The 21853-nt window shown below is 35.5% G+C and overlaps 3 protein-coding genes across 6 annotated transcripts; 1 reads left to right on the top strand and 2 right to left on the bottom strand.

Moving 5' to 3' along the window:
- Positions 1-89: 89 nt before the first annotated feature.
- Positions 90-7432, bottom strand: LOC105157725 (serine/threonine protein phosphatase 2A 55 kDa regulatory subunit B beta isoform). 4 transcript variants are annotated; one of them, XM_020692667.2, is made up of 15 exons: positions 6839-7431; positions 5049-5152; positions 4863-4961; positions 4530-4649; positions 3737-3931; positions 3287-3378; positions 2872-2990; positions 2373-2496; positions 2033-2156; positions 1456-1524; positions 1277-1368; positions 1107-1184; positions 941-1011; positions 682-840; positions 90-584 (listed from the first exon to the last, which is right to left on the bottom strand). In XM_020692667.2, the coding sequence occupies exons 1-14, from the start codon at positions 6954-6956 to the stop codon at positions 704-706; spliced, it is 1542 nt and encodes a 513-aa protein (XP_020548326.1). In that variant the 5' UTR covers positions 6957-7431; the 3' UTR covers positions 90-584; positions 682-703. The 4 variants fall into 4 exon arrangements, with proteins under 4 accessions (XP_020548326.1, XP_020548325.1, XP_020548327.1 ...); XM_020692666.2 differs by having other exon boundaries at positions 700-840; XM_020692668.2 differs by having other exon boundaries at positions 90-840; positions 3740-3931; positions 6839-7432.
- Positions 7433-11171: 3739 nt separating this feature from the next.
- Positions 11172-12945, top strand: LOC105157724 (Pectin lyase-like superfamily protein). Its single transcript, XM_011074176.3, has 4 exons — positions 11172-11731; positions 11831-12186; positions 12264-12399; positions 12500-12945. Exons 1-4 carry the CDS (start codon positions 11282-11284, stop codon positions 12710-12712), a joined length of 1155 nt encoding a protein of 384 aa, XP_011072478.1. The 5' UTR covers positions 11172-11281; the 3' UTR covers positions 12713-12945.
- A 323-nt stretch (positions 12946-13268) lies between these two features.
- Positions 13269-21030, bottom strand: LOC105157723 (ubiquitin carboxyl-terminal hydrolase 6). Its single transcript, XM_011074175.3, has 18 exons — positions 20870-21030; positions 19869-20014; positions 19655-19690; positions 19457-19564; positions 18793-18893; positions 18572-18698; positions 17405-17464; positions 17259-17326; positions 16937-16987; positions 15749-15857; positions 15069-15157; positions 14824-14893; positions 14587-14667; positions 14383-14478; positions 14227-14278; positions 13824-13943; positions 13664-13738; positions 13269-13535 (listed from the first exon to the last, which is right to left on the bottom strand). Exons 1-18 carry the CDS (start codon positions 20877-20879, stop codon positions 13480-13482), a joined length of 1455 nt encoding a protein of 484 aa, XP_011072477.1. The 5' UTR covers positions 20880-21030; the 3' UTR covers positions 13269-13479.
- Between the last annotated feature and the right edge of the window lie 823 nt (positions 21031-21853).

Genomic DNA, 21853 nt, shown 5'->3' with positions numbered 1-21853 from the left:
GAAATGACATGAATTATTTTGAAGTTGAACATCTGACGGCTACTTATGTTTAAATCGTCGAAACTAGCGAGTAACAAAGAAATTAGATGTGCATGAAAAATATTGTACAAATTAATAGAACCCAAAGGTTGAATACTTTTACAAAAGAAATATAAACTGAAAATCTATAGCCAAAAAAGAGAGAAAAAGAAGAGGACCAAAATCATCATCCTACAAAAGAGAGACCCCACGGAAGTTAATAAAACTTTTTAGTAGCCTGCCCTGACCTTTCCAGGAAGATTTCAAGTAAAACTACATTTATCTTAAAAAACTAGGGACAATATAAGACATCTTCAGATTTTGTTTGTAGACAACTGCAAAACACTTTCCTTCCTTCTGGCTTCTACCCAACATTGTAAGGTCAATAGAGCCCGCGTCCCTTTGCGTCTTTCACTTTGAGGAGAGGTAAAAAAATAAACGAAATGTTGAGGGGTGAAGCTGAAAAAGGCGAAAAAGGGATGTCATCAGCACAGGTACAAGGACAGGCTGCTCCGTTGTGAATTCTACGCTACCCATGCCACATCAGGGACGCTGTCGCTCGAAGCCTGTGCTACAGATTCACGAGGCACTCGGATGTGAGAAAATGAAGAGCCTCAATTCCCTGAAAGGAGCATTCTCGAAAAGCAACCCAAAAATGTTTACCGAGTTCCAGAAACTGACATTTTTATGCATAGTACATGTACAAGCTATTTGCAGCAGCACAAGCAATAGAGTTTTCAGAGGGGTGCCAGGCCAGATGGAGCAGCTTTGTAGTGAAATCAAATGAATTGCCATTTGCATCTACTCCTGGACTTTCGGCACCTGCAAGATAGGAAAATTAGCGAAATGTCAAGTGAACCGTGTATGAGATTTTATACTAAAAGAACGTTCAGATGAAGAGACAATGCAAGAGAGAAGGTACCTCGTCGGACAACACGAGTGATGCTGCTGCTCAGGGATCTGGAGGGCCTTGAAGGGGTCTGGACCTGTCTCCTGAAAAAGGAGATTAAGTGGTGTTAGAAATAAGCAACATGGATATTATTAGTCAACGTAATACCACTGTGCCAAACTCAATCTGATAAAAGTACCTCATTGGATTTTTGCTTGCTTCCAGAGTAGTCGCCTCGGTACTGCCCGGAGCACAACCAAATACACGGAACAAATTGCTGAAATTACATAAAGTTTTGCAGTATTTTATCAGACTTTTGAAGATGAGAAAAACCAAACAACAAAACTGAAAAGAATAATTTGAGAATACCTATAAGAACCAGTTGCCACTCGAAGACCATCACCACTCAGGCAGCATTCAAATTTATCAAATATGGAATCATTTTCATACAAGTCACATAGCTGGACATTGTTGAAAAACAATTCAATCAGCTTAACAACATTTATTGAAAAATCTATGGACAGATAGGTCCTCGAGCAGTAGTTCACCTTTGGTCTCAAATACTCGTGAACCTGGAAGGTAGCCACTGGACCAGAATCCATATTAATATCCCATAACTGAAACCAATCAATATCCATCAGTGAAAAATCCAAAGATAGAATTGAATCACTGTATGCAAATGCCTCCATATTGCAATACCAATGCAGATATCTACTTCAGACCAGAAAGCAGACAACAGAAGACTTCCTGCTACCAATTAGTGAAATAGTTAAATGGAACAGTAAAGACAATTTCCTATTCCACAGACAAGATAACACAATCCTTAGTCTTAGATGACACTTCCACAAGTCAAAACTGTTAGCAACTAGTTTTCATCAATTTGATCATGAATAACTTTTTAGAGTAACAAAACCATCTTCTAATACTGCAACACTATAGTCAGAGACACCTTCTACTGCCTTCAGCATGCATGCTTTATCAACAAAAACAATGCTACATGCAATCACTATTACCTGCTAAATTGAAGTTCCACAAACACAAATCCAAAATAAGAACCACAAACATTTCAACGAATTGAAGCCTTATAAGCAAACAACACTTATTCCAGACATTGAAGATGTTAACCTTAAGGGTCATGTAATCACGACTCAGAATATGTCTGCCATCCTTTGCAAACTTAATATCTGATATTGAAGCAATTATCTCAGTGAAAAATGATCTTGAGCCAGGTGCTTCCTGTTCCTCAAATCTGTTTATGAAGGGAGCATGAGTGTCTCATCAGTAAAGAGCACACTTCTAATCAAGGAATATCAAAGTTAGAGATAAGGTTCTGGCAAACAGACAACATAGGGATCTCATAGCCATCTACAGTTTGACATCCCAATCCGAACATCATTGAAGCAACCAAACGATGCAAAGCATATCATCAGGAGCCTGAAATAAAAACGGATACCAAGAAACTTACAGTTTAGAATGTGAATCACACAATGCTGATTGCCGCAAGTCAATGAGACGAATAGATCCTTTGGAACTACTATATGCTAACATATTGCAATGAGTAGGATGAAACTCCGCTGATGTTATCACCTCTGCACGAGAAACAATTAGAGAAGTTAGCTCTGGGGTTTTATGATGATTAGACACGCCTTTTCAACATGGTGATCCCACTCCCTCCACCTTTTATCCAATGAGAGAAGATAAAATGAACTTTCCAGCAAATCTAAGTGGTTCAGTTGCTTTTGCAACAGATAGTATATCATGAAACAAAACGAAAGAACTGCAATAGCCTCAAAGTAATGACACAAGTCACTTTCCAATTTGCATTTCAAAAGAACATAATAATCGTCTAACACCATAAGAAGGGTAAGAAAAACACCAGGGTTGACGGGGACTTCGAAGATCTATCCACAAGGAACAAAATTAGAAAAAGATAAAAGCCAGAATACACAATGAAATTAACTTACCAGTAAGATCCTCCATGTTCGCTGGCTTCACATCAACGATATTGAAACTTTGATTGCTTATTTCCAAGTTCCAAAGATTTATTCGTAGATCATCAGCTGATATAAATGTTTCACCATCACTGCACAGCATTATGAATAGGAATTAACTCTAAAACTCAACAAATCAAATTACAAGAAAGGAATGGCACAAAGATGACCACGATTCATAATACAATTTTAGTTGCTGATATGCATCAATAGCATATAGCAAATAGAGGGGAAGAAAAGGAAATACTGAATCAAAACTGGGCCCTTGAGTTTCTATAGACAGATAACTGAAAAGTTGAACTCACAGTGAAAACCCCTGCATGAAGAAACCTTGAAGGGCATAAAGCAATTGGAACTCATAACAAGTTAAAACAAAATGGATCTTCACCTGTTATTTGAGATAGAGTTGATATGGTAATCATGTGCATGCGCATATACTCTCCTACATCTTGCGACAAGACTGGTCTCACTGCTTGTGACCTAAAGATTTTGTAACCAAGTGTTACAGGGAAAACAATGAGTAAAGAACACCAACACCACATACATCCCAAGCTAAAGAACCCATGAATGCCTATATATTTTCAAGACCATGCATATTTGAGAATATTTATATCAATTAAGTTCCATGGAGGAAAATTGATCAGATATGAGAAAGGCATAGTCGAATAAAGAAACAGATATCCAAGAAGAGCAAAAAGTACAAGTAAACAAAATGAGTTCACATGTCCAAGATGGACCAAACAAAAGCAGTTTTCACTTTCCAAACTTCTTGGCACCACGGTCAAAGAAGAAACATTGTTTAAAGACTTCTATTTCTAGTAGCTTAGTTAAGTACAACTACCACTGGTAATCGTAGTGAGGGGATGCCCCCAGGTGGAAAAGACAGGTCATTGCTCAAACAGTTGTAGCCACCATTAGCAAGGCACTGCTTAGAACTGGAGGAAACACTGGAACTTGCAACGCTACCATTTCCAGCAGCTTTAGATGGGTCTACATTCATTTCAGAAATTTTCTTGACTTTCTTCTCTTGGACCTGTTTAAAATTACCATTAGAACCACATGAAGGGAAAAAATTATACACATTAGAGAACAAAAATGATTAGTTTATCAGCATATTCTTGTTGTGAATGTATAATGTATCTCTAGTGGGGTATGATTACTTGGAAAAGGTACCATGTTTTTTCTTCCCAATTCAGAAGAGACCTCCCAACATCATCAAAACCTATAATATGATTGCAATTCTCCCCGAGAGTTTAAACACTCTCCAACTAAACACAAACAAAATTAAAGGGAGAACGTAATCAATCAAGCTAAACATAGGTATAAATTAGACGCATACATGAAAAGGAAAATATAAGCATTTAAGGTAGTTCATAATGCTCTAAAGCTTAAAAGCTCCACCAGTAAAGGCCCTTCATAAAGATCCCAAAGGCAACGGAAAATAATTTAGCCCAAAAATAAAGAACATATGCATTAAAAAGTACGAAGATCAGATCTTCAGAACAAAAAATCAAAGATTTGAATAAGATGATTGCAATGCTTATTATCACAATGAACGATCATGAACTAAGATTAATTACAGAATTATATTCTCCTTCTACAACAATACAAAATGTGATTCGGGATCTCACCTTCCAATACTTAATGGTTTTGTCATTAGTAGACAGAAGAAAGAGGGCACCATTAGCTGCCTGGCACCACCGAATTTTGTTGATTTTTTCCTCAATCTCCAAACTTTTGAGATAATCAAACTGAAGAAGAAAGATGTCAAGCAATCATTACAACAACTAAAACCTTCTGGAGACAAAAAATATTTAAGGAATAGATGCTTTTCAGCAACTTGTCCATTTAAAAAGTAAACCTCACTGTTAAATCAGAGGTCATAAATTTGAAACAATAATTATTTCTAAATACCATCGGACACAACCCATAATAGGAGACGAATTGAGATTGGGAATAAATACCTCAGGTTCGTGGCTCTGAAATTCAGTTTTGTAACGGAACTCTGGATGTCGACTAACTGGGTAGTCCATCCTCTCTAAATCTCTGCGACTTCCAGCATGCTGCAAAGTAAATTTGCGACAGCATAAAAGTTAATATAGATAACTACGTCAGCATAAAATAAAACTTTTATGTCAGAGAAACCTCACCTCTTTTGTATCGGTCCTTTCAAATAACACCACCCTTCCACCACGATCACCCGTGGCCAAATGGTCGCCAGTTTTATCAAACTCAATAGCGGAGATAATATCAACTGCAAAGAAAGAAAGAGTGAAAAGTGTAAAATCTCATTCATGTACCACATCTTCCAAATCTCAATCTGTAAAAGTAAGATTTGCAACATAGCCATCTAATGATAGCACGGTATTGGAGGAATCAATGGCAAAAAAGCAAATCAGCATGCAATAAGAGACAAAAGCAGGTATTTTTCAATTGTTCTAATCTACCAAAAATTTTGGCATAAATTGACGCAGAATTCACACTAATTCACACATATTTCATGAATTCGAGACCAACTTGGACCCTCTCTTAGCCAAAACAGTGAAAACACTTGTCTGTCAATCGTAGGATACTTGAGAAAGTTCATAGATTATCATCATTTGGATTTCTGGAATTGGTACAGAAATACCAACAGAAAAGCAGTTAAATTAGAAAAGCACAAAGGAATAAAGACATGCGCAAAAGTTTCAGTATTGTATCATTTCAAGTTCATTTTCTTGTCACCAGTGAGAATCTACTTTTGCATGAAAGAGAACTGGAAGTGGCAGCAATCCCACTAAGGTAAATAAACTACCTCCATTCAGTCGGTGGTTTTAACACCACCCTACTATGGTTACACGTTCACTCTCTCGCCCTTTCTCCTCCCATCCCCACCCCCACACCCCCACCCCAGAAAAAGAAACAAAGAAAAACTCAGAAGAGAGTGAACGCGACCATTTGAACCCACTCAAGGTTTAAATACACAATCATAACTGAGACAAGTTTGTCGCCAGACCTAATTTGTGTAACGCAGTTGACAGAAATTAAATCATGCTACCACCGTCAGTAAATGCAATAATAGACAAAAAGGAGCAATTTCTATTTTGCTTGAAACCCCTCCTTTATACTCCACACTCTTTTTGTCTATCTTTCCAACTTATGTAAAGCCGACATATGAGCATTTCTGGCGCTGGCAGTACATACACTACAAAAATGTGTCACTTTTTAAATCTCTCCAATTTCATTATTAGCAAATTTCAGCTAACACTTGTAAAGTCCCGCAAAGATTCTGACTTCATGGAAGCCACAGGTCATCGAGTACAAAAGGAGTTAGCCGAAAGCTCCAATCAAGTATGTCACAGTGCTACCTCCAATAATCGTGTAACGGCATTGGTTGACCAAACAACCTCACGCCAGCAATGCAACAACATTGGACAGCCAGCATATATCCAAACACAGAAGGTTGGTTATAGATATAATTAGAACTATACCCCCAATTGCTGCATGCAGAGAGTTAGGAAGAGAAATCCACTTTGCCACAACAGAAAACTTGATGCTTGCAGTTCAAAACATAATCTTACATCTTCATAAGTCCAGACTCGAGAATCGAGAAAAAGAACAAGTTCAAAAACACAGTAAACAAAACCACAAAGATTCAAACCCACAACTAATAAAACACTCTTTTGGAGAAGAAAAAAGAAGGTGCAGGCGGCAAGGAAAACCATAAAAACTAACATTGAACTCAATTCACTCCATTCCGACTACTATATTCAAATCATGGATTGAAACTGACATGCAGATCAGACACTGAAATCCCCGATCAATTCACATCAATCTCTACTAAATCAAGCAATTCACGATCCAAAAACAGATCAAATCCACAGAAACCCAAACCCTAACCACGAGATCCAAACCCAACAAAAACAAATTATTTTCTCATTCATGAAATTCATTGTCTTACCTTCTTGTACTTCTTCCCCGGCCGTCCGCTCGCCAAAGACCTGAGAGAATTTCCACTCGAGCGGCGTAGGTGGACCCGCCGCAGCTGATGCCACCTCTCCACCGTCACCACCGTTCATTATTCTCGACAATCGGGCAAAAACACACAATCCAAGCAACAGCAAAAAACAGGAATAACAACAATCGGAAAAGAACAAGTGATTCTGCCTTTCCCCCCTTCCCTACCTTTCACTTCATTGAAAAAAAAAAGCGATTTAGGTTTAGGAATTGAAAGAAGATCGGAGCAGCAGCGGAATGTTGGATTCAGATTCAACCATTTTTCCAGTGTGTGTATATATACAACATCGATTAGTACAAAAAAGAAAATGAGGATTCAGATTTTCTCTCTCTATGTATAGATATATCGATGTGTATGTATAGAGAGTAGGAAAACTTTTTTTCCTCTCCTTACTATTTTTTTTTTCTCCCCTTTCCTTCCTCTCAAGTGTGTATCAAACCGTTCTTATTTCTTTTCACCAAAGCACTGTTTCTCTCTCTCTCTCTCTCTCTCTCTCTCTCTCTCTCCTGCTCTCTATCAATAATACAATAATATACTCAGCCCTTCATTTTCTCTCTCTATCTCTCTTTCGTATATATATATTTTTTATGGCTTGCTAATCTCACCCACCCTACTATACAACAATATCAAAATCTTTGACCTCAAACTATGTGATTTTTCTTTTTAGATAAAGTTTATCTGAGTTTTAAGGCCATGTTTGTGATGGGGAAGTCGAGGGACTTGGAAAGGAAAATAAGATCAAAGATAAAATATAATGGTTCTTCTTAAATTTATCATAATTAAAATTATTTTGTTATTATTTAAAAATTTTCAAATACCTCCATAGTATTTGATTCAGGGGTCGAAAATGGCAATCTCGCTTAAGTTCAGCGACTCGAGCTCAATATGTGTTACCCAAATAAGTATATGATCCCTGATAAAATAGAAGCTCAAGAGGCTAGTTGAGAGATTTTCAATTAGAATCCTCTGATATTTAAGTCAGCTCAAATCAAAATGAAAGTATCGAAGTATTGAATATGGTAGAAATTAATGAAATGTATCTTACCACAAATACTGTGGAAATAATGTATTTATGAGACCATATATCCGTACTTGTCTGGTTTACGTGGCACTATCTCAAATCATAAATTATCAGAAGATCTACGGTTTAGATCTCGGGTTGCTTGAGGGTATTTTGCCATTGTACGAGAGTGATTTATCTCTTTCCTTCAATAGACACGGCACATCTCTATCAATTTTAGTGATCGTCTACAATACACTCTTATGACAGTCCATTGTAGGCAGATATTTATTAGACGATTTTTAATCTCATGAATATTTATAATTTTTTAAATAATAAAGAGGTACTTGTAACTATAACAAACTTTATAAAACCTAATTTACCATAACATATACTTGGGGAATAACTTCTTTTTTCTTTTATGATACAAGAAAATGAATAAAATTTATTTTATTTCTTTTATTCTAATATGATAATTTGCTAACAAATATTCAACAATATGTAAATATTTAAAGTACATTAGAGATTGAAATCACGTCAAATACGTGCACTAAAACCCTTGTTCATTCTGTAACAAAAAAAGAAAAATCATAAATTTCATTCTATAAATATACAAAAGTGAATTATTTGATTTCACGATTTTAAATTTTCCTCGCATAAAGTATTAGTAGATATGACAACTTACGCGAACGTGGATCATTTATACTAACAACTTTACGAACCCTACATTAAAATGCACTTTAAGAAATACATCTTAGAAAAAACTTTATCTCTTATATATATATATATATATATATATATATATTGTTTTACATCATCCATCTTTTTCTGATCCACCAAACAGGGCCTAGAGTGGCATTGGTCTGTGAGAAGGAGGGATGACAGGAAGGTGGAGAAAGTGGAATGACGGAAACACCCTTTGTCCCTATCTTCTTTAGTTGAGGGAATTTGTTTTTATCCAAAGAGGTTAGATGAATTTGGTAGAGATGTAATTTGTTGTTTTGTGGGGGAAATGGAATCAAAAGGGCATGAATTTTGTGAGCAATTCCCCTTTTTCCTTTTCTTTCTTTTTTTTTTTAATTCATGAATATATCTTCGAAATTGTGGGAATTTTGGAAATCAACTCTTGCCATAATTAATTAACTAGCTGTCATGACACGTCATACATATGTATATATAATAAATAATTTTTTATATTTTAAAATATATTATAATAAAATAAAATATATAAACCAACAAATTAATTTTAAAAAGTTAAAAGAAAATCAACTTAAAATACTATCGGCACAATAAAATAATTTGTACAGTGGTATTAAAATAATAAGGAGTCAATTTTATTAAAAAATAATAATAATTACCATTTATTCTTAAAATTATCTAATTAGGTGTATGATTGTCATAACCTAATGTTGGTATGGTGATGTTACTTACCACCGTTTGTGAGTGAAAATGATCTTTCTTTTTATATTAGTATAAATTTTGGGCATGGCGGTGTTGTTGGTGTGAATATTTAAATTACAAATAATATCACCATTGTGTGTTAATTCGACAATTCAGAGCTCATATGGATACAAATTCACATAAACGGCATCAAATTTCTTGAATGGTTGATGTTGGTTGGTGAGTTATAACATAGGGATTGTTAATGTGGGAGTTATTACTATTACTTAGTAGTAGTTAATGAATATTTATTGATGATGAAATGGAAAAACAATTAATATACTTAGAAGAGTGAGATTTTGTTGGTGAATATCAAGTTATCAACTACTATGCACTAATTACTCTTGTTAGCTAATTAATCACATGTGCTTATTTATTTATTTATTTATTTTTGTGGTTGCTTTAATTATTTTATAAATTGTCAAGTTTTTAGGAGTAAAGGGATTTTCTCATCTTGTTGAATTACACATAATCATGATAATTTTGTTTCTTAATTTTTCATATTTTTTTTCGCATTTTCGCATCATTGACACACAAAAAAGAAATCAATTGTTTTATGGATAATTACACTGCCTCATGAGATTTGATACAATTACACATAAATTTTCTGTAATTTGAAAACTTACATCTAGGAGTTCTGAATGCATAAATCCATTCATCAATCAGAAGTCATCATATTTATTGACATTAGCAAAAAAAATTAAATAAAAATATATATTTTTTTCGATTTGACTTACTACTGATTCATTGCATGTCAAATAATTTTTTTTCTATTTTTTTAAACTATATTACATGAGATTTACGTATAATTATATCAATCCTTACAATTATCCCATTATTTTATACTTCAATTAGTACATTGGGCCGCATTTGAGGCCGTTTAAATTAAACATTGGGTTAATTTGGGCCTCTTTGTTTTGGGATCTTTCAGCCCAGGATAGTTAGGTTATGTGTCTCAGTAATATATTTATGAATTTTATTTTTATTTTCATTTTTTGGTTTAGAGGAAATCAATCTCATTTTTTCCTTTTTCTTTTAAGGTTTCAACTAATTGAAGACCATTACATTTCTTGATTCAATCTTTCAAGATTTTGAAGTAGGAAATTAGGTCGTAATTACCCCCAAATTTCGAATTCGTATTGTAATATGATGCATGAATAATAAAAAATAATAGCTAATTATTGTCTGTAAGATAAGTGTCGTAGTTTAATTTATACTATTTATTAAGACTCGAGGTCTAAGAGTAACTATCTTTAGTAGATAAAAGATAGGTTGATCAAAATACCATTACTTATATTTAATTATTTTATAAATAACTATTTTTTTGAATTAATTAGTTAGATCAATAATGTTATATTCATATATATTTAAAATTAACATTTTTATAAATTTTAATAATTTCTTTATTTTATCTTTCTTCTATTTTATCTGACTAAATAAATATAATAAAAATTTAAATTATGCGCACGCATCGAGTGTACTTTAATTGCTAGTTTATTATTATGATTTAGGTCAGTTTGTCAAAGCACTGCCCTTTTTTATTGAACTTGGAGACACAGATACATATATGAAAATATTTCAAGATAGTTAAAGGACGCGATCTCTTAATTATTAAATTATTTTAAAATTCAAATTTTCTCACTCACATATTAATATTAGTTGGTGAACATGTCAAAAAATAGTAATTAATTATTTTACTAAACATCAATTACTTATTTTGGTCCATTCATTTCACTCATCTTTATCAAGAACTTCAATCTCACCACAAAAAGAAAAGCTTCTTGCATGTATAAAAGCCCATTGCCACAACTCTCATTCTTGTGCAAAGCACCTCCATTTCCTCCCTATATATATATATATATATAAATATCTCCATCTTGCCAAAATTTTGTGAACCCTTTGGCTCACAATCAAGAATTCGTTCAACCAAGGAATTCTTAGAAATCATGGCTTCATGGGGCACAAAAAACATAACATGGTGCATTGTTTGCGCTATTTCAATAGTCATCTCAATGAGTTCGGGCCTAGTCCGAGCCCGAAGAACTATCGATGACATGAACGTCATTGACAAGTGTTGGAGGATAAATCCCAATTGGCGAGGCCACCTCCAACAACTGGCTATGTGCTCTGTCGGCTACACGGGAAAAATGACCAACAACACCGGACCGGATGTGACACATTATAGAGTCACGGATCATAGCGATGATCCGTTGAACCCAAAGCCCGGAACTTTGAGATATGGCGTGACAAGCATCAAAGGCAAGGTTTGGATCACATTTGAAAGGGACATGAATATTAGACTTGCTAAAGCCCTCCTTGTTAGCAGCTTCACCACAATCGATGCGAGAGGTGTTGATGTGCACATTGCATATGGTTCTTGCCTGGTGCTTAACAGGGTATGTGTTGTATTCATAATTAATGAAATGAGCTTCAATATTGGTCAAGAAATGCATAGTTTTTGCCTTTTTTGATGATCAAAGAGTACGTTTTAACAGGTGACCAATGTCATCATTCACGGGCTCCATATCCACGACTGCATGGCTCATGGCCCCGGCCCGGTGATGGGCCCGGATAGGAAAATCGTGCAAGTCGGGAAGGTGGATGGGGATGCGATCAGAATGCTGACATCTTCAAAGATATGGATCGATCACAACACATTGTACGACTGCAAAGACGGGCTGATTGACGTTACGAGAGGCTCCTCGGGTATCACGATATCAAACAATTGGTTTAGGTTCCAAGATAAGGTCATGCTTTTAGGCCACAATGATGGATACAGGAGGGATAAGAACATGAAGGTCACAGTTGCATTCAACCATTTTGGCCCTCGTTGTCAACAGAGAATGCCAAGGTATATTCTGCACTTTCTCAAATATTATCAATCGAGAAAGATTTCTTTGGATCTAACGTCGGATGGATGAATTGTAGGATCCGGTTCGGGTATGCACATGTTGTTAACAATCTTTACCTAGGATGGGGTAGCTATGCCCTCGGAGGGAGCATGAATCCAAGCATCAAGAGCGAAGCAAACCTCTTCATTGCACCAGAAGGTCAAAACAAAGAGGTACATACAATAGAAATCCTTCGTCCCTTCATGATTTGCTTATTATTACCAGATGTGTCTATTTGGTTTTTGACTGAACCAATGATGGTTGTAATCACAGATCACCTGGGACCCCAACTTGAATTGTAATTTCAAATCTAAGCACGATGTATTTGAGAATGGTGCCTCTTTCGGAGAGTCGGTCGCTAAGGGTGTTGCAATGAGCCCAAATTACACGCCGGAGCAGATGTTTGAAGTGGCAGATGGAAGAACCGTGAGGGCTTTAACGAGGTCTGCTGGTGCCTTGAAATGCCCCGTCACATCCAGATGCTGAAATAATCAGCCGAGGGAAACAAGATATACCATCTGTGTGTCAGTAGTCTTTGTTGAGGACTATCCTCATATTGGATTTACCTGACCCCTTTTTTCTGGTCAAATTTCTGGGATGGAATCACTAACAAACATGAATTATTCCATCCATACACTGTAAAACATGAAAAGCCAAACAGTGCATCATAATAACAATATCTTTATGTGGAATCATTCTCTTTCAGATTCGAATTTTCAGTTCTGCCCCATTTTATTGGACGTTGGAACTTACTATCTCAATTTGGCTAAACATTTAAGCATCTGCTAATTGGTTTTGGGATTCAACCCGCCAAACATCTGCTAATAAAAAGATCGCAAAATGGATCCCACTCAACTGTTACTGCATTCAACACGACCAGAGAAGGGATTTTCTACACACACATCGATTTTTGCAAACGGCTGGACTTGAAAAATGATTGGTCGTTGGACCGTATTCCCTCAATTTGGCTAAACATTTGAACGTCTGCTAATTGATTTTGGGATGTATGCGGCCAAAAATCTTCTATTAATAAAAAGGTAAATGGATCTCAATCAACTATTACATTGAACATAATTAGAGAAAGGAGTTTTTACACACATCGATTGTTGAAAACAGCTGGACTCGGATAATAATTTAATCTCTACACAACAGAACAAAACGACTGTTGGGAATATAGAAACCTCTATCATATGTTTAAAACAGGAATATTTTCAATGTAAACAACAAATTATGCGATCAACCTAAAGGAACCACTACATGGAGACATCACGAGCCTTGTACATGCAAATATAAGCCATATGCCAATCACCTGAAATCAAAACAAGAAATTTGTTAATGCATGTCACTTTGAGTGTTCTCTACCTAACTAGCCACGTAACAAAAGGCAATTTCATTTTAATGGAAGAACAAGAACACGATCACGCTTAAAGTCCATACCGCCCCCAGAAAGTCTAGTGATGTCTTCCTCCCGTTGTGGAATCGGATTATCATCATCAAATTGAATCCATTTCCCTGTGGTTAGAGAATAACCTATATCAAATAAATCTTACAAGTTGAATGTAAGATATAGCAAGAGAGTTTTATTCTGGAGACCAACCATTTTCTTGTTTAACCCAAGCAACGTAATGCCCAGAATCAGCACTTCTGCCCTTGTGCGTGAGCACCGCAACTAAATCATATATTCCTGTCAGGTGCTTCTCTTTCTCAGGAGGAACATCTGAAATAAATGTACACTGATCAATAAGGTGTAGAAAGTGAATAGATATATCAATCGAAAAATTTTAGGTTTTACCCCTATACAACCCAAAAAAGGGCATTGAATTGTTCACTATGCGAATAATTCAATGTTCCAGGCAATTTAAACACAGAGTGGTACAACTAAGGTTTATCCCAACATAAGCCTTAAATTGCAAGCAACTTCATCTGTCCATGGTATTTTCAAGGTTTTAAACTGGGCATCCAGGGATCCTGAATAAAATGAGTTCCAAAAGAACAATTACCTTCTTCTCCAGGTGCAGATTTAGATGAATTCCCACTTCCGTTTGATGATCCCTGCATGAACCAAATAAATATAAACTCAACCTAGATCTCAAGTAAGCGGGTCAGTCTATCCAGTGAAGCGGTTTACAATCTCTATGATCAGATAAATTGCCTACCTCAGCATCAGTCATCTTGACATCATTATCCGTTGAGCTCGAGCTACCCTCATTAGTTTTCAGACCAAGCTTTTTGCCTTCTTCATCTCTCAGGAGCTAATTGTTAATTCGTGAAATGAGTAGAACCCAACAACACAGGAAAGGGGAACTAGAGAAAATAAAGTATGGCCACAATGTTCAAGAAGTATGCAGAAAATCTGGTACCCGTCGAGGTGCTTCCAATCTCTTGCGGAGATCATCTGAACAAAGATCATACACATCTAACTCCAATGGATAGTCCACTTTCTGCAAAAACAGGATTGCAGACATTTCATGGGAAGATACATAATTCATACGGAACCAAACCAATAGGATAAAATCAAACGACTTCTGGATTACGAACTTTGTAGTGAGACAATAGCTCAGACTGGTTAGGATAATTGGAAAGAACAACAACATTACCCGCAGAATTTTGGCCTTCTGATTTGTTTCTCTTTTCCAGAAAAAACGTACAAATTGAATAGTCAAGTATCTGCAATCCGAGCAGAAAGATCAATCGATTGCCCGACCCAAAAATTATAGGACTGAAAGTAATGCCTTTCAAGTTTCATCAAGACCAAGGGGAAACAATATGCAAATAAACACCTGGGACAGGGAGCATAGAAATCAAACAGAAATTATAGAAGAGCTTAGTAAGTCCACTATACCTTGGTAAGTCATTTATGCGAGAATCTTTTGTGTAAATAGCACTACGTCCCAGCGAAGGTGAGGACTTCTCCAATTCTGATTTAAGACCCTGGACATGCAAACCAGCCAAAATAATTACACAATAACATCCTTTATAAGATATGGAAAGGCATCTTGAATAAACTACACGGTGATGCTCAAAAACTAGTATCTAAAGTTTATTACTAAAGACATGTCATCTTAAGCAAACCAGACTAGGATATCAGTTATCTCAGCAAGTTTCACACTGAACAATGGCCTCTAAATGGTTAATGATTATCACAGAATAAACAAATAATGGTCAAGCATGACAACTTAGATAGAGCAAGTCATCACTGACATATTAAATCCAAATTTTCACAAACTGTAAAATATAACTACCAGTAGCACTCTCACCGAAGCAATGTTAACTCGTATTTGTTCATTTTAGTGCCAGTTTCCAAATTCCTAGATCACCATTACAGCTATATGAGATTATCACAAGCAAGCCTTTCATTTACAAAGTGCTTAGATGTCTACAAGTGTAACTTGGAAACGCCATTTGCAGTGCACAGCATGCTCCAAGCAGAAAAAGGAAAACAATATGAAGAATAAGTGATAATCAGGACAAAAGCACTAGAATACAAGAGCATAATGAGAAAGACAACCATATCAAACTTACACGTCTTAAACCTTCATGAAGATGGTTGACCTCTTGCGAAATATGGCATTTAAGTGAATAAACTGACTCAGTTTCTGTACTTTCTTCACCACTTTCAGCACAGTGGACCCTAACCACAAATCAGTAATGATAACAATAGGTAAACGAACAGCTGGATATGAATTTATGCACTAAACATATTTTTCGGCCCCCATCACCAGAAGTGGGTTGGAAGCAGTGCACACACAGTTCCTCAGCAAATTATAAGTTTTGAATGTTAAAGAAAAGTAGCTTAACACATTATTGCAGATTTGTGCCTCGGCATCCTATGGTCTTAATTTCCCTTAACTGGAAGTAATTTTGGTTGGCTCATCTTACAAAGTACCAAAACTGAGAAAGATTATTTATTCACTAAATGTTATATTTGGTTAGTAAGGATGCAGTTGAGTCTTAATGTCAAAACAGTTCGAAGAGATTTGAAAGTCTTTGCTATCATTATGCATCTAGGTGTGACTGCTTTCATTTAAATTCTGTTTCTTGAAGGTTAAGGTGACTTGTGCAGTAATTACAACATTTTCCAGGAAGAATATCGGACGAGAGCTTACACAAGTGCCACTTTCTAGATGAGAACTAAAAAGATCTCTACTATTTGACAACTAATAATAAATAAAATGATGGCCAGACAACTGCAATATGCTATGGATTCATGAGATTCCAGTTACATTAGGGTTTTGAAACTGAAGAGTCCAGGGATGGATGTAATGTCAAATGTTCCTTTAATACACTATTTATTATGGAGATAATATTTATACTTGATTCATCAACTATAATTTCTCTTGGAGGTTCTGGACTTCTCTGATTGGTGTCTACTCTTAATTGCCCTAATTCCAGGAATTCTATTAAGATAATTCTTCGAGCTATTCTTCCCATCAAGATGCCAATAGAGAGCACACCAAGGGAAATAAATATGGAAGGAAACCAAAGGCTAAACCAAAAAGCTTTCTAGCGGACAAACATGGAAAAGGCATGATAATCTACCCAACACACATAGACACATGTCTGAGAACATTATAATGAACATCATACAATTGGCAAACAATAATTATAACAGATTTTACATAAATAAAACTGCAAAATACTTCAGCAACATTAGAACAAATAAGAAACATTGTTCATGGAGAGCAATAAAGAAACGTAGTGGCAGAATACCTGCTAACTAGGTCAACCCCAAAAAGTCTCTTTACAGTATCAGCATCTTCACTGCAAAAGAAACATAAAAGATAGTGCATTCTGGTTATACAATGCCAATAAGAACTTCTTGGCAACGAAAAGATATAACAACAAAAACTAATAAAAGATAAAAAAAAACGAAGAAAACAGATATTCTGAAAAGAGGTCAGCCAATAGATGACACAAAATAGGAACAGAAAGTGTGACTAAAATGGGCTATATTTGTTAAAATGTTATCAGATGCTTCAACAAAAATTGCATCCAGAAGTGCTGTTTCACTCTTACAAGACAGGTGTGCTACCTGGAACTCGGGGATTTGAGAGACAATGATAGGGTAAATAGAAGTTGTGTCCAGCACTCTTCAGCATCCTGGCAATAAAAAAAATTCCAACATGAGAAGACTCATAAGGGAGAATTTAAAAAGTGAGCTTCAGCCCATTTACATACCTGTTGCATGTAAATTCCATTGTGAAGCTGAGCAAATTGAGGATACTTACTCCGCAATGCCTGAAAAATGAAATAAGGGGTCAGCTGAAGTGCACTCCATTATGCTTGCTCTAAGACGAATTGGAAATCATAAAAACATTATGCCGAAAATTGATGTGGCCAAAACAATATGAATTGACCAGCTATCTTATTGTACAGACAATAAAGTGAAGCAGCATTAGCAAAGTTTCTATACATTGCAAGAATGTTTACAGGCTTACACTCAAGACACATGCTCTAACTTTAATGCCAGCTAAATAGGTGTAGGATAAGGTAATATTTCTCTTTCTCCTATCTTTATATGAAGAATGACGATGATTAAGTTGTGAAAGTCAAGATACCCCTACACCAAGAAAGTAAAGATGGAGGAAAGCACCCCTAATCCCAATTACCTAGTTGGCCACTTTCTTATTTGACATCAATATCCAATTAGAGCTATACTATTTCTTTAAAGGGTAAATTACATTTTATCATCTGAACTATACCTATTTTTACACTTCGCCATTGAAACTTTCTTTTGTGACAATTTACCATCTCAACTTTGCGAAATTTGCACTTTGTCATATATGATGCTTCTTTTGTTGAATGTTCTATTGGAGAAACATCACATGTTGTGCATATGTGACAAATATCACATCACATATCCTTAAATATCACATGTGCACTGCATTTTTTATGTTTTTTTGGACAAAACATTAGTTGAAATAGTTATAAAAGGTGAAGTGCAAAATTCCGCAAAATTGACATGGTAAGTTGACACACAAGAAAAAGTACAGATGTCAAAGTGTAAAAACAGTCATAGTTTGGACGGCAAAGTGTAATTAACCCTTCTTTAAATTACAATGTGAATAGACAATGGGGTAGGAACCACCGTATATATAACTAACCAATTTCTAAGATCCCAAGCACATTTAAAATGACCTCTACGCATAATAAATTTGATACAAAATAGGAGCCCACAATCCAATCCACTTCATGTTTATGTTTATAATTCCATTACATGCAGAAAAGAACTCCGAAACAACCCACTGTTCATTAACCTCCCAGAATTCCATTGTATTTCCAAGTAGCTGAAACCAAAAAAATTTAAGAAAATAAACAGTTCAAGAAACAAAAGTAAGTGCGTACTGTCAAAAATCGCATGGGTGCCACTGGCTTGACATTTTTATCAAGATCATTAAATAATTCTCGTGTTGCCACCGTCAATGAGTGAGATGACTGATCCACAGCACTGCTTCTCACTGGAGGAGGGTACCTAAAAGCAGCACAACCAAACAAGAAATCTAACTAATGAAGACTACCAACGAAATTTTTAAAGCAAGCTTCCTCATGGGACAGAGACAACTCACTTTATCAAGGCAGATTTCAACTCTGGAACTGAATGCAAACATTGTACTGTGGAGTTCATATAACAGGTGTTCCCTAGATTTATCAAACCAGCAGAATGTCCCTGTTGCAAACAAGTAAATAAAATAAATCAGTAGATCCACATCAAACAACAGCTTAAATCTACCAAAGAAGGTCCACGTGTCAAAAGAAACAACATACAGAAATGTGTTAAACTATAACAATCAGAAACAGACTAGTCCATGCTAAGTTCTCGTTGAACTTTGAGGAACCCTGAACTCCTTTGACATATTCACCATTCCTAGAATATTAGAAAAAACATTCAGTACCATAAGCTAAAAGAAGTTTCAATCTTTGATCTTTGACTTGCGTAATCTCAGCAAATAATGCCGACAAATGCAGAAAAGGAGAAGGAATACATCTAGATACTTTACTTCTAGACCTACTTATGATATTTTAGCAAAAAAGAAAAAATCAGTACATTCAGTATTGGTGAAAGATTCAACAGTAGTTTCTTTCCATATTTTCCAGATTCAACCCATCATATCCTCGTAATTTGGAAACAGTTAGCAACGAGATATTTTAATATTTATGTAAATGATAAAAAGAATGGGCCTTGTGCTGGGTACGATTTCCTAGAAGTCACATAAATATGATGAAACTCACAACAGCAACCACTTGTTCTTCTTCTGGCATGTCTTCTGCAAAAAGAGGGCCCTTTTCTGGGGCCTTTACAATCTCATCTGCAGTTCCCATCATCATTAGTTTCTGGCCCTGAATCAAACAAGAGAGGCATAGAATATTTAGGGCAAGGTTCAATTATACTAATACGACGAGTCTCATCGGATGACGAAAATCTTTTACCTCCTTCACTCCAACTTTTGACCAATCTGCATCATCCTATATGGTCAAAAAATATTGCATCAATAACTTTAATCAACTCCAACTATATAGAAAAATTGAACTATTGTTGCTACAAATGAATAAAGCAGGTGCTTTATTTGTTTAAAATATACACGGTCAAAAGTTACGCATATTGAGCATATTGCTTACACGATATAAATAATTGTTTCTATACCTTTAATAAACCACCTTTGACCATAATCTTTTGTCTTTCAGGAGGAACCCCGGTTAGGTCGTACAGCTGGCACTTGAAAACATATGGGGACTGGGTAGTGTCTATTTCCACATTGGAGAACAACTCTTTTTGCCACTTTACGCTCACTATTAGAATCATCAGACATAATTGCCTTTAGTAAATAGGACTTGTAACGTTCCAACAAAGTTAACAAATGAAGTAAAAGATAACGGAAACCCATGAAATCAAAAGTTGTGTGATAATGCAGCAATTCATTTATCATGTTAAAATGTGAGAATTCCTGACTGTTATAGAACAGGTCATCTAGTAAGTTTTATGCTTAGTTTAACCAATCCTAACCTATCTTCTCCATCTCTACTCTATCTAAACGCTATCTTCTATTGCCTATGATATCTCATTAGATTTTACTAGCAGATAAAGGTTTTCACCACCTTCCCTCCATTATGAGGGGTATCAAACTGTGATCTAAGTCCACAACACATGCATTCAGCTTCATCCTTCAATTTAACATTCAGTTATTTCTTACAATTTTTTTGTCTTTTCTGATCAATTTCATACCAAACTATATTATCTAGATTATTCCAAAGATCACAAATTTACGATAAAACATATCCACACTTCAGCTCCAGAAAATGTGCATACTCTACAAGTTGTACAAAAAATTACAGTCCTCTTTCCCTCCAAATCAGCACAAATATTTGAGTAACTTCCACATGATTAAATTAGTAAAGCGCCTGGAAAGTTAAAAAGCAAATCTTCCCTCACTTCTCAAGCCGGAATTAATTTGACCACCGCACCTTCACCATAGTTATAGAATCAAAGCAGTGCCACAGTTAAACCTAAATATCACATACTGACGACAAAGTGTAGCATCTCAAACACAATACCGAAACATGCCGGCGAAGATCTTTCTTCAAATGTGTAAATAAAAATTTCCATTAAATTGAACGAATGCAAGGATAAAAGCAGGTGCATCACACCTGTCAACATGGTTGTGAATAGCTCCGGTGCGAGAAAGATCGGGAGAAATCGCTATACTGTGTGTTGTGCGTGTTTCTTAGCTTGCGCGGAGGGCAAATAATGGCAGGAGGCATATATATAGGGTTAAGTGCGAAAGATATTTATCGTTTTCTTGTGGGACTAAACCTAAATTTTGGATTAATTCATAAAATTATATTTACTTACATATTTTTTTCTCAATGGACAGTAAGACAAATAAGGGAATTATAAAATTATATTTTCCCTTTTTTACTTTTTACAGTTTCCCCCCAAAATTATATCTATTTTGTCATTCTGCCCCTTAATTATGATATATATATATTTTCATCCTCATATTTTAATAAATGTAACTCATTCCTAATTTTAATTTTCTTTTAATATATTATGGAAATTATACCTTACAATATTTTTAGTCCATTTTTATAGCTAATATTAAAGTAATTTAATGTTTGTAATTGTGTCCTCTTTATAATATGTCTAAATTAAATTAGACTACATTTATTGATGAATTTTGATAAAATATACCAAAGGACTATGTCTTAAAAAAATTTAAAATTCTTCAATGTTTGAAAGAATATATAGTGTAAAGTTAGAAATAAAACTTTGAAAATCCTTTGTATTATCAAAACAAATTCAAGTTGACGTGCATAAAAATAGGAGGGTCCAAAAAGCCTAAACGAGAGGCCCATAATATCATAGGAAGCCTAAGTCACGAAAAGCCCAAAAACAAATAGACGACCTTGGTAGGTGCCCCCTAAAAAGTAGACAGACGGGCAGCCTTGGCGGATGCCTCCCAAAAAACAAATTGAGAAATGAATGAGGCTGAAGGTATCCCCTACTCGGACCATAATTAAAGTCCGATAAATATTCGGTCCAAAAGGCCCACACACATGACAGCCTACACTCCTACGTGGCATCTTGTCAACAACCACATTGGATCACGTCAGCCCTAGGAGGACCCCTCC

This window comes from Sesamum indicum, linkage group LG3, assembly GCF_026168435.1.
Source record: "Sesamum indicum cultivar Baizhima isolate 11 linkage group LG3, ASM2616843v1, whole genome shotgun sequence".
NCBI lineage: Eukaryota > Viridiplantae > Streptophyta > Magnoliopsida > Lamiales > Pedaliaceae > Sesamum > Sesamum indicum.
The sequence above is the reverse complement of the archived record's forward strand: the minus strand, read 5'-3'. Positions and strand labels throughout refer to the sequence as shown.

Bases quoted from the DNA above. Each gene is read 5' to 3' on its own strand.
- LOC105157723 (XM_011074175.3), bottom strand. The intron at 19,565-19,654 runs GTAAAAGATTTT...TGTTTGATTCAG, and splicing joins CAAAAGTTGGAGTGAAGGAG to GGCCAGAAACTAATGATGAT. The intron at 18,699-18,792 runs GTGAGTTGTCTC...TGCTGCTTTTAG, and splicing joins TTGAAATCTGCCTTGATAAA to GTACCCTCCTCCAGTGAGAA.
- LOC105157724 (XM_011074176.3), top strand. From the start codon at position 11,282: ATGGCTTCATGGGGCACAAAAAACATAACATGGTGCATTGTTTGCGCT. The intron at 11,732-11,830 runs GTATGTGTTGTA...ACGTTTTAACAG, and splicing joins CTTGCCTGGTGCTTAACAGG to GTGACCAATGTCATCATTCA. The intron at 12,400-12,499 runs GTACATACAATA...TTGTAATCACAG, and splicing joins CAGAAGGTCAAAACAAAGAG to ATCACCTGGGACCCCAACTT.
- LOC105157725 (XM_020692665.2), bottom strand. From the start codon at position 6,956: ATGAACGGTGGTGACGGTGGAGAGGTGGCATCAGCTGCGGCGGGTCCA. The intron at 3,379-3,736 runs GTTGTACTTAAC...CAAAATCTTTAG, and splicing joins CACTACGATTACCAGTGGTA to GTCACAAGCAGTGAGACCAG. The intron at 2,991-3,286 runs GTGAAGATCCAT...AATGCTGTGCAG, and splicing joins AACTCTATCTCAAATAACAG to TGATGGTGAAACATTTATAT.